The 12803-nt window shown below is 37.0% G+C and overlaps 1 protein-coding gene across 8 annotated transcripts in view; it reads right to left on the bottom strand.

Annotated features, from left to right (window-relative positions):
• CEP70 (centrosomal protein 70) overlaps positions 1-12803 on the bottom strand; it is a 128642-nt gene that overhangs the window by 78626 nt on the left and 37213 nt on the right. For 5 of the 8 annotated variants that reach the window (XM_045088860.1, XM_004762419.3, XM_004762422.3 and 2 more), the window contains exons 3-5: positions 3666-3756; positions 1930-2055; positions 19-109 (exon numbers count right to left, since the gene is read on the bottom strand). In XM_045088860.1, coding sequence (XP_044944795.1) covers positions 19-109; positions 1930-1944 — 106 coding nt within the window. In that variant the 5' untranslated portion in view covers positions 1945-2055; positions 3666-3756. The remainder of the gene's footprint in view (positions 1-18; positions 110-1929; positions 2056-3665; positions 3757-12803) is intronic. The other 3 variants (XM_045088863.1, XM_004762420.3, XM_045088862.1) reach the window with 1 other exon arrangement.

The raw sequence follows: 12803 nt of genomic DNA, 5'->3' as shown, positions 1-12803 counted from the left end.
AGAATAGGATCTGGTTACCTTTAAGATCAGTTCCTTTGACTAGAGATAAAGGTGCTAAGCCATGCCTCATCAACAGCATATTTATACTTTCCCATTCTGCTTCTTCCCGCTGTAATTATAAGGAGCAAGAAAAGGATTAACTTTAACATGTAAAGAGAAGAAACACCCTCTTGAATATAATTTCATTGTTTTCAGAATAATGGAAAATTTTCCCCAAAGGTTTGTAATATGAATTTTTATGCACATATAATTATTAAAATTAAAACAAATTTCTAACAAAATTAGCAGTCCAAAAGAATGCAAATAAGCACAAATAATTATATTACAGAATTCCATACTCATACATACATACGGTCTTAATGGATAAATTAAATCAAAAACACCAATCAAAAACCAATCAGTGAACCAAACAGACCTTAGTTTTTCTTTTTTTAACTGAATCACACCAAGCCCTACTCAAAAGAAATAGCTGCAGGGTCCCTGGGTGGCTCAGTCAGTTAAGCATCCGACTTCAGGTCAGGTCATGATCTCAGAATCATGGGATAGAACTCCACACAGAGCTTCTCCCTTCTAACCCTATTCCTGTTCCTGTGTGTACTCTCATTTTCTCTCTGAAATAAGTAAGATCTTAAAAAAAGTTTGACCAAGGTTTAAAAAAAGAAAGAGAGAGAAACACCTGCATATTAGGTCATGTTAACTGAACAGTCAATAAATGCAAGTCACTCAAAAACAAGTATCACTTAATGAGCAGGGTCACCAAAAAAAAAAAAAAAAAAAAAAAAAAAAAAATCAAAACATCTGAATGGTCAAAACCAATGATGCAGACAAGGTCCAACTATAAAAAGGAGTCTGTCCATCTAGGTAACTGATTCTAATAGAATCCCTCTGAGAGACTCTCCCAAGTTTGCATCTCTGATTCTAAATAAGTACTTATACCATAAACCTGAGAGGGGAATCCTAACTCTCTAGATTAAGTAAATAAATAAATAAAATTAAATCCATGATAATAGTTTATAAGTCGTTTAATGATCAATTTGAAATCACTGTGTGAAGTAACTTACTTTTTAAGTTATTAAAGTATATTTGAAAAGGTAATTTGAGTGAATTTTCAATCAAAGTGCTTGAAAAATAAAATTTACACAATAGTTTTCACTAGTGATCTATAGTATTAAATACTGTAATACCTTTAAGATTAATAATTTAGGTAACAGACAAAGTATATATATAGGTGTTACAAAGTACATATAAAAGTATTACTCTCCACATCCAAATGCCCCTAAACATCAAAGAATCTCTCAAGACAAGAAAGAAACAAATTACCCTCATCACAGCACTATTACTAACAGCGCCTAATCTTTCCTTTTGACTGCTGAGTTTCTTCACCTTCTTTATCCTTTCCACACTTCTCCTCCCTCCTACACTCTTTGCCCTTACTTATGTTGTAGGTCTTCTGGTCACAAAGATTCATGACTCAGAATTAAAATTATTGAAGATAACTGGTTTTGGAGCCAAATGTGTGGACATCTCAATGTTAGTCTATTATGACTCATAAAAACCAAGTACTCTGTAAATAATGCTACATATTCTGAATGATCAAATGATATAAATGTATATTGTTCTCTAATAACTCTCTTAAGAATAATGTAACTGTTTGAAAATTCTGAAAAGCCAATAACGGTCTTTTCTAAAGTATGTGTTACAGAACACTAATTAAATGTTCATGAGACTAATGTTAAATAAACAGGAAATACTGTATGCTAAAACCTATTTGTGAAGTCTGAGAATGATGAAATCATTAGATAATCTTTAACCCAAGATTTCCCAAAAATTATTTTACTAAAGAATCCTTTAAGATTTTTCATATACGTAGATATAATATTCTTTGACACATACTTCAAGAAACACTGGCTTCAAATATTTTACATTTACCTGTTTTTCCGTCATGAGTGTGTTTGATGATTTACTGGACTCCTAGGCTTTAGGGGCTGCTGGAGATAATAGTATCTTTTGTAAAACTGGAAGAAGTAGCTTGGCAAGAAAAAATATTCACGTTGCCTAAATGAAAAAAGAAAAAGTGCAATAGGTGTTAAGGGAAATTATATTTAAAGGAACCTGTAACTAGGGGCACCTGGGTGGCTCAGTTGTTAAAAGAACCTATTAGCTATTCGGCAATTTAAGCCATTCTTGTGTCTCCTGTGCCAAAATTTGTATGACTTCTTAGCTGATTTTAAGAATGATTAGAATAAACTCTATCTTAGTTCTCCTCTACAAATAAAACATTATGGGTTTTACACACACACACACACACAGAGAGAGAGAGAGAGAACTATTTGTTTGACTGGATAATGATCTTCTCAGGATTAGTAAGAAAAGTAGGCGGCCTCCTGGCTGCCAGGTCAGTGTTTCCTCCAAAGCATCCTTCTCCTTCTTATGCTTCAGATAGCAAAATCCAACTAAACAATTTACTATTCACCCTTAAGTCTGGCCTACGGGATGTAGTCTTTCCACTTTATTTTCAGAAAAACCTAATAACATGTTACAAAGTCTCAAATTCTGCCACTTTTGTACTTGATATCATACTATCTCTCCTTTAAGCTTTGGTCTCTTTCAACAACTCAGTCACACACAATGTTAATCCCTCCTGCTTTTACAACTCTTTCAGCTAGTTTTAACTTTTCATTAGAGAAATTTTCAGAAATACACAAAAATAGAGAAAGAATATAATAAACCCATGAATACAGCTCCAACATTCTTTCATTCTTATTTCTTCTTCATTTCTAATGTATACTGTATATTTTATGCTAACTTCTCTTTATAATAATTTATAATGTATACTGTATAATTTCAAATACAAATTCTTTTTCAACACAGTTTTAATACCATTATCACATCAAATAAAACCAATAATTTCTTACTACCACTTATTACCTAGCCCAAGTTCTATTCCCCACCAAATGTTCTAAAAATGTCTTTTTATTTTTTTTCCAAATCAGGATCCAGAAGTCCACATGTGGCACTCTAAAATTTCTTCTAATCTATAGCAGTGCCACTCCCTCTTTTTTGGTTGAAAAAATAGGTCATCAGTCTCGCAAAACTCCCCTTATTTCATATTTGGCTTACTGTATCCTTGTCTTTTAACCTATTTCTCCATCCCCTATATTTCTTGTAAACTGGTTACATCTAGAGGCTTTATTAGATTCAGATTCAGTATTTTCTGGCAAAAATACTTCAGAGGTGGTGCTGTGTTCATTTTATTTTAACACCATCAAAAGTCAGCCATAATTTTAAAGATTTTTTGTTTTGTTTAGTTTTGTTAGAGAGAGAGGTAGGCAGAGAGATAAGCAGGCTCTTTGCTGAGCCAGGAGCCTGTTGTGGGACTCAATCCAAGGATCCTGGGATGCTGACCTTAGACAAAGGCAGACGCTTAACCAACTGAGCCACCCAGGTGTCCCAAGAGTCAGCCAGAATTTTAAAGTGGGAAGAATACATCCTTGTAGACCAGACATAATGGTGGTTGATATCCCCAAAGAGTGTGGAGCCACATAATCTGACAATCTCCCTAACTACCACAATGGACCTCTTTCAAATCATCAAAATGTCGTCTTTCCAGATTCAAGGCCTGGCCACTCTTATCCTATTCTTCACTTAGTTAACTCATACTTGACCTTAAGATCCTGACTCAGATTTCTTTCTTCGGGAAAAACTTCCCTAATCCCATGACCAGATCAGGTCCTCGTGTTATATGTTCTTGTAGCACTATAAAGAATAAAGTATAGAGGTTTAGCATTCAGTGTCAGATGGCCAGAGTGACTAACAGCTTAACTATGTAACTAGATGACATTGACAAACTCATTAACCTCTTTGAGCATTGATTTTTTCATCTGTAAAGAAGGAACACAGTAATGCTTATATCTCATGGGTTAAATTAAGTCATACAACATATAGAAAGTCCTTAGAGTGAGATACCTGGCATATAGAAACTTATAGATAAGTGGCAGTTGCTATATAAAAAGTATGCTAAACAAAATGGATCTTAATCATACAATCATATATTAGCTTAGATGTTTTCTACAAATTAATCAGACAATCACCTCATACATCTGTTTTACATAAACATGTCTAGGTAAGACTAAATTCTATGAAATGGTAATGGTGGAGTAAGCAGCTCTGTCTCCAAAGGCAACTAAGAAAGCTGAATAAAGTACATTAAATTCAGGGAGCTTGGTTGCTCACGCAGTAGAGCACGCAGCTCTTTATCTCAGGGTCATGAGTTAGAGCCCCCTCTTGGGGGCAGAGGTTACTTTCAAAAACAAACAAAAAACATTAAACTATTTTTCTTACAAGCATTAAAGAACTAACACAATACTAAGGAAGTACCGGGCAAAAAAAATCAAGGAGATAGGAACCCATTATTTCCCTAAAGGCATTTGGCAATCCAAAGAAAGAGCTATGAAAATGCCATCCCCCAAACATTTAAAATTGTTAACTGTAAAGACTACAATGTTCAGGATAAGAGTTAACTAGAAGCAAACTGTCCATACCATGAACTGAAACTGGTTCCTCTCCTGAGTCATTTCAGTATCTCAAGAAGATACCAAATTAAAAACTATTTCAGGGGCGCCTGGGTGGCTCAGTGGGTTAAGCCTCTGCCTTCGGCTCAGGTCATGATCTGAGAGTCCTGGGATCGAGCCCCACATCAGGCTCTCTGCTCAGCAGGGAGCCTGCTTCCCTCTCTCTGCCTGCCTCTCTGCCTACTTGTGATCTCTCTATCAAATAAATAAATAAAATCTTAAAAAAAAATGCTTTCATGGGGCACCTGGTACCTCATTTGGTTAGCATCTGCCTTCAGCTCAGGTTGTGACCTCAGGGTCCTGGGATCAAACCCCACTTTGGGCTCCCTGCTCAATAGGAAGTCTGCTTCTCCCTCTCTCTGCCCCCCCACTCCTGCTCATGCTTGCTCTCTAAAACATAAAATTTTTTTTAAGTTTTTTTTTAATTCTTTACTTTTTATAAACATATATTTTTATCCCCAGGGATACAGGTCTGTGAATTGCCAGGTTTACACACTTCACAGCACTCACCAAAACACATACCCTCCCCAATGTCCATAACCAAACATAAAATCTTTTTTAAAAAAATTTTTAAAGAAAAATAGTGCTTCCATGTACCTGGCAGAAGCAAATGAAATCTTCTCTGGAAAAGGGCCTTAAAATATCCCCACCAGAAAATGTTTCAAATACAACATCCAGCAAATAGTCAAAGATAACCAAGGCATACAGGAAATAAGACATAAAGAGACAGAAACAACAGTCAAAAGAAACCAACTAAGAAAGAAGGACTTCTGATACTGCAGTTATTAGGCAGAGACAATAAAACAATTATGCTGACAATGTTCCAAGAAATAAAAATCAAAGCTTGAAACTTTACTAGAGAACTGTAAACTGAAAAAGAAACAGAACAGGGCACCTGGGTGGCTCAGCTGGTTAAGAGACTGCCTTCAGCTCAGGTCATGATCCCGGAGTCCCAGGACCAACTCCCACATCAGGCTCACAGCTCTGCAGGGGAGTCTGTTTCTCCCTCTGACCTTCTCCCCTCTCATGCTCTCTCTCTCTTTCAAATAAAGAACTAAATAAAATCTTAAAAAAGAAAAGAAAAGAAAAGAAACAAAAAGATTTGAAAAAGAATAAAAATTTAGAACAAAAATTACAATAGCTGAAAGTAAGATCTCAAATCACAAGCTTAAAGTAGATAAGAAAGCAGAAGAGAAAATTAAACAAATAAATGAAAGGAACGTAGAACAGACTCCATCTTTTTAGTTCTCTATGCTACATTCAGGAAAACACAGCAGACATTCTACTTCAAATGGAGAGGATACATAAATAATTGCCATCCAAGAAATAGAGAAAAAATGAAGAAGCAGGATTTGAAGATATAATGGCAAAGAAATTTTGAGAGCCAGTGAAAGACATAAATCCACCAATTATAGAAGCCCAGCAAACTGCAAACAAAACAGAGAAAAAAAAATCACACCTAGGCACATAATATTAAAGTACAGTAAAACAAAGACAGAAAAGCTCAAAAGGAATTACAGAAAAAAAAATCATCTTCAAGGAGTGACAACTGAAATGTCAGCTAAATTCTTAGCAGTAGTAATGCAAACTAATAGTGAACTAATATATTCGATGTGCTGAAAGAAAATAATTGCCAATCTAAAATTCTAAATCTAGTGAAAATATCCACTAATAATGAGGACATAGGACATTTTCAAGCAAACAAAACAAATCTGACAGAACTAGTCTATAAAAAATTCTAAAGGAGATGCTTCATGCAAAAGATTGCTTGATTAAAAAGACAAAAATGCAGAAAGGAATAAAGAGCAAAGAAATGAATACTGCAAAGAAACACTGACTACATAAAATAATCTCTTATGAAGATTTAAAAATATACCTAAGGGGCACCTGGGTGGCTCAGTCAGTTAAGCATCTGTCTTCAGCTCGGGTCATGATCCTCGGGTCAGATCCTAGGATTCTGGGATTGAGTCCCACATCAGACTCCCTACGTGACAGGGAGTCTGCTTCTCTCTCTCCCTCGGCCCCTCCTCCCTCTTGTGCTCCCTCCTCTCTCTCTCACCCTCTCTCAAATAAATAAAAACCTTTAAAAAATAAATAAAAGTAAAACATAGCTAAAATGAACAATAATAAAATGTATTAGCTGGGAGTAGGGCAAATAGAATACCAATGTTCCAATTTTGTTTATAATTCAGGAGGAAGATAAAGGCATCTTTTAATATCAGTATTTTGCAAATTAAGGATGCTTAAGAATTTCTGAAACAGCCGCTGAAGAACAGAACTCGAATGTATAATACAAAGGGGGAAAAAAAAGGAACCATGAGGATGAATGAAAATAAATCTAAAGGGAAGAAACAGAGAACAAATGGAACAAAAATACAGATTTAAACTCACATCTGTAATCATATTAAATGTAAATAGATTAAATGCTCCAGTTAAAAGAGAAAGACTATCAAGCTGGATTAAAAAAAAAAAAAAGTCAAACTATATCATTTTGAAGGAAAAAAGACAACTAAAATATTTAAAAGCCATATACAATATGAACATACAAAATGGTAAAGATAAATAATAAAGAAAGGATTGATGACATGGTAATAGCAAAGTTTTTTAAATCTCTGAATCCCTGTATTAAAACAACTAGGTATCAAAGAAAAAACCCCCAAAACAGTTTTTGTATCAAAACATAGTGACATAAATTGTCCCCCACAAACATTAAAATAGAAGTGGGTGGACACAAATCACTAAGGCTGCAAGAACTACAAGGTGTCAGCATCTGTGTAAGAAAACAAGAAAAAGCAACAGGCAGTATTTAACAGTCATAAAAACAGGAGGATTCCCAAATCATTAGTATTCACTAATATTCACTATTGCACTAATATGAAAACAGGTGAATCTGGAAGGGGTTTTACACTTGTGCCATAAGGACTATAGTTGTTAGAGTCCTATGAACACTCAAAATTGACATGTAAGAACTCCATGACAGGGCCCACAGTTAGAAGACACTTCTGAGAATGGAACCAAAATTGAGCAAGACAGGAACAAGAGAGAGGAAGGGGAAAATTGAGACCAAAGTGGGTTGGGTAACAGACCCAAGAAATCTCAGAAAACAAACTGCCATATTTTTTTTAACACTACACAGAAGCAGCAGAAGAGGGAAGTCTGAGAAATCAGAATGGCTTTCCTGAATTCTGTCCCACTGTAAAAGTCCAAGAAGAGAGAATTCTGGGAAGACTACAGAGTAAAGAGTACCAGGAATTTGTCTCTGCACCTAGACACCAATTGCACTGGCAGAATCTATCTCAAGTAAGTATTTTAGAACTCTGTGGAGTCTACTGAGGTTTGCAAATTCCAGGGAAAACTAGAATGACAATTTGTGGTTAATTACAATTTTAGCTCTGAGCACAGTAATATCCATTCCCCACCCCCATTCCCACAACTGGCAGCTGTTCACAGCATACCAGGAGCAGCTTGCCCCCAGGTCATGTAGGGTAAACAAGAACAACCCTTTGCTCCAAATATCAGGGTTCTGTGATCTGATCAGTGATTATTACTTCTAACTTCAGAGAAAAGAAGCTAAGTGACTTCCAGGAAATTTAAAGGGCCATTGTCCTTTTCTTTTCCTCTTCATTGTTCTGTCTTCACCCTTTTTGGGAGTCAGACACTGAAGACTACACATTTAAAGGCAAAGGCACATTTGGGAAACTATAATGTCAGGGCACATGCTAAGGGAAGGGTACAGGCTGAAAAAAACCTGAGAAAAACTTAAGTTTACACCTCAGGTTGATCCTTGGCACAGATACAGACTACAACAATCAAAAAACAAAAACAAAATCCAGCAAACACTGGTGAAGGAGAAGAATCTGATTTTCAGAAATTACCACATTATTAAATTCAAATGTCCAGTTTCCAACAAAAAAGTAACAAACATGAAAAGCATCAGGAAATTATGGCCCATTTAAAGGAAAAAAAAATTAACAGAAACTATCCATGGGGAAGAAAGGGTGGGGGGGAGACTTGATGGCAGATCTACTAGACAAAGACTTTAAAACAACCATCTTAAAAAAACTAAAGGAAGATGTGAAAACGAACAATATATGAACAAAATGGAAATCTCAATAAAGATAAGAAAAACCTAAAAAAAATAAAAAAGAAGGGCACCTAGCCAGCTCAGTCAGTTGAGCATCCAATTCTCGGTTTTGCCTCGTGATCTCATGGGCCATGGGACTGAGCCCTGTGTCAAGCTCCCCACTCAGTGGAGTGTCTGTTTAAAAGATTCTCTTCCTCTGCCCCTCCCCCCACTCTTACACTCTCTCTCTCTAAAATAAATAAATAAAAGTCTTTTTCAAAAAATAAGGGAAGGAAAGGAAAAATAAAGTAAGATAAAAACAGAGAGGGAGGAAAACCATAGGAGATTCTTAACTATAGGAAGCAAACTGAGCGTTCCTGGATGGGAGGTGGGTAGGGGGATGGAGTAACTGGGTGATGCCCATGAAGGAGGGCACTTGATGTAATGAGCACAACTTGATGCAACGTAACTGATGAATCATTAAATTCTCCCCTAAAACTAGTAACACACTGTATGTTAACTAAGTTGAATTTAAATTTTAAAAAAATTTTTAAAGGAAAATATTGTTTTAAAGGAAAAGAGGAGCACCTGGGTGGCTCAGTGGTTTGAAGCCTCTGCCTTCAGCTCAGGTCATGATCCCAAGGTCCTGGGATCGAGCCCCGCATCAGGCTCTCTGCTCAGAAGGAAGTCTGCTTCTCCCCCTCAACCTCTTCCTACCTCTCTGCCTACTTATAATCTCTGTCTGTCAAATAAACAAAATCTTAAAAAAAAAAAAAAAAGAATTATTGGTTTATGTTTTGGGACACACATGTATAAACATATAATCATGTGACAAAAACTGAAAGAGGTGGGGCTGTAACTATATAAAGAACAGAGTTTTTGCATGCTATTGAAAAACAATAACATGCAAAGTGGGTTAAAGCCTCTGCCTTCCGCTCAGGTGATGATCTCAGGGTCCTGAGATTGAGTCCTGCATTGGGTTCTCTGCTCAGCAGAGAGCCTGCTTCCTTCTTTCTCTCTCTCTAAGCCTGCCTCTCTGCCTACTTGTGATCTCTGTCAAATAAATAAAATCTTTTAAAAAAATGTATACACTTGGGCGCCTGGGTGGCTCAGTGGGTTAAACCGCTGCCTTCGGCTCAGGTCATGATCTCAGGGTCCTGGGATCGAATCCCACATCAGACTCTCTGCTTAGCAGGGAGTCTGCTTCCCTCTCCTTCTCTCTCTCTCTGCCTGCCTTTCTAACTACTTGTGATCTCTGTCAAATAAATAAATAAATAAAACCTTTAAAAAAAATGTATATACTTAATAACACGATCAAGGCACGTTTGGCAAAAATTGACAGAACTGAAGGAAGAAATCATTCTATAATAATAGTTTAAATAGACTTTAATACCAATAACAGAACTCTCAATAACAGAACACTAGGCATTGGAGCACTGGGTGGCTCAGTGGGTTAAAGCCTCAGCCTTCGGCTCGGGTCGTGGTCCTGGGGTCCTGGGATGGAGCCCTGCATCAGGCTCTCTGCTCATGTTATTCTCTCTGCCTGCCTCTCTGCCTACTTGTGATCTCTGTCAAATAAATAAATAAAATCTAAAAAAAAAAAAAAAAAAAAACAGAACACCAGGCAGAAGATAAGTAATGAAACAGGAATTAAACATAATAAACCAGAGCAAAGAGATTTATAAAGGACACTATACTCAACAAAAACACAATACATCACCTGCTCAAGTATACATGAGACTTCTTCCAGGACAGACTATATGGTAGGCCACAAATTAAGTCACAACAGATTTTAAGAGGTAGATCATAGAAAGTACATTCTCAGACCACAACGGGATAAAGTTAGAAATCAACAACAGAAAGAAAATGGAAAACTCAGAAATTTGCGATAATTAAGCAATATACTCAACCAAACAATAGATCAAAGATGAAATCACAAGATAAATTAGAAAATACTTAGAGGGGAACCTGGGTGGCTCAGTCAGTTAAGTGTCTGTTTTTGGCTTAGGTCATGATCTAAGGGTCCTGGGACAGAGCCCCAAGTTGGGCTCTCTGCTCAGTGAAGAGTTTGCTTCTCCCTCTACCGCCACACCCTGCTGATGCTTGCACACTCTCTCTCAAATAAAGAAGATTTTTTTAAAAAACAAAAGATATGGGATGCCTGGGTGGCTCAGTGGGTTAAGCCTCTGCCTTTGGCTTGGGTCCTGGGATCAAGCCCCGCATCAGGCTCTCTGCTCAGCAAGGAGCCTGCTTTCTCTACTCTGTGCCTGCCTCTCTGCCTACTTGTGATCTTTGTCTGTCAAATAAATAAAATCTTTAAAAAAAAAAAAAAAACAAAGATGAAAGAAAGAAAAAAATACTTAAAGATGAAGAAAAACAAAAATAGGGGCATCTGGCTGGCTCAGTCAGATCAGACTCTTGATCTCTCATGGTCATGAGTTTGAGCCCCACCTTGTGTGTAGAGATTACTTAAATAAAACTTAAAAACAAAAACAAAATAAAAAATACAAATACCAAACCTATGGGACTCAGTAAAAGCAGTGATGGGGGAAATTTGTAGCTATAAACATTTACATTAATAACTGAGGCTCTTACTGCTAGGATAAATGAGGCAGAAGAGAGAATTAGTGATACAGAAGACCAAATGATAGAAAATAAAGAAAGCTGAGAAAAGAGAGATAAATAATTACTGGATCATGAGGGGGAGAATTCAAGAGGTAAGTGATACCATAAGACAAAACAATATTAGAATAATTGGGATGGGGCACCAGTTGTTAAGCATCTACCTTTGGTTCAGGTCATGATCCCAGGGTCCTGGGATTGAGCCCCACATCCGGCTCCCTGCTTTTCCCTCTCCCACTCCCCCTGCTTGTGCTTCCTCTCTCACTGTCTCACTGTCCAATAAATAAATAAATAAAATCTTATAAAAACAATAATTAGGATCCCAAAAGAAGAAGAAAGAGTAAGATAAAGCTTTCATCATCAAGACAGTATGGTGTTGGCACAAAAACAGACACATTGATCAATGGAACAGAACAGAGAGCCCAGAAATGGACCCTCAACGCTATGGTCAACTAATTTTTGACAAAGCAGCAAAGAATGTCCAATGGAAAAAAGACATTCTCTGCAACAAATGGTGTTGGGAAAATTGGACAGTCACATGCAGAAGAATGAAACTGGACCATTTCCTTACAGCACACACGAAAATAGACTCAAAATGGATGAAAAACTTCAATGTGAGACTGGAATACATCAAAATCCTTGAGGAGAACACAGGCAGCAACCTCTTCGACATCAGCTGCAGCAACTTCTTCCTAGAAACATCACCAAAGGCAAGGGAAGCCAGGGCAGAAATGAACTACTGGGAATTCATCAAGATAAAAAAGCTTTTGCACAGTAAAGGAAACAGTCAACAAAACCAAAAGACAACCAACAGAATAGGAGAAGATATTTGTTAATGACATATCAGATAAATGGCTAGTATCCAAAATCTATAAAGAACTTAACAAACTCAACACCCAAAGAACAAGTTATCCAATCAAGAAATGGGCAGAAGACATGAAGAGACATTTCTCCAAAGAAGGCATCCAGATGGCCAACAGACACAGGAAAAAGTGCTCAGCCTCCCTCGGCATCAGGGAAATACAAATCAAAACCACAATGAGATACCACCGGAGAAGGGGGAACGCTCCTACACTGTAGGTGAGAATGCAAGCTGGTGCAGCCACTCTGAAAAACAGTATGGAGGTTCCTCAAAAAGTTGAAAATAGAGCTACCCTTCGATCCAGCAATCGCACTACGTGGTATTTACCCTAAAGATACAAATGTAGTGATTGGAAGGGACACGTGCACCCCAATGTTTATAGCAGCAATGTCCACAATTGCCAAACTATGGAAAGAGCCTAGATGTGCATCAGATGAATGGATAAAGAAGATGTATATATATGTATATATATACACAATGAAATACTATGCAGCCATCAAAAAAGCCTCAAATCTTGCCATTTACAATGACATGGATGGAACTAGGGGGTATTAAGCTAAGGGAAATAAGTCAGAGAAAGACAATTGTCATATGATCTTACTGATACGAGAAATTTGAAAAACAAGACAGAGGATCATAGAGGAAAGGGGGGAAAAATGAAACAAGCTGAAACCAGAGAGGGGGA

Source organism: Mustela putorius, unplaced genomic scaffold, assembly GCF_011764305.1.
Source record: "Mustela putorius furo isolate JIRA1106 unplaced genomic scaffold, ASM1176430v1.1 tig00003834_pilon_pilon_pilon, whole genome shotgun sequence".
In the NCBI taxonomy this organism is placed as follows: Eukaryota; Metazoa; Chordata; class Mammalia; order Carnivora; family Mustelidae; genus Mustela; species Mustela putorius.
Note: the sequence above shows the minus strand (reverse complement) of the source record. Positions and strands in the feature narration are given on the sequence as shown.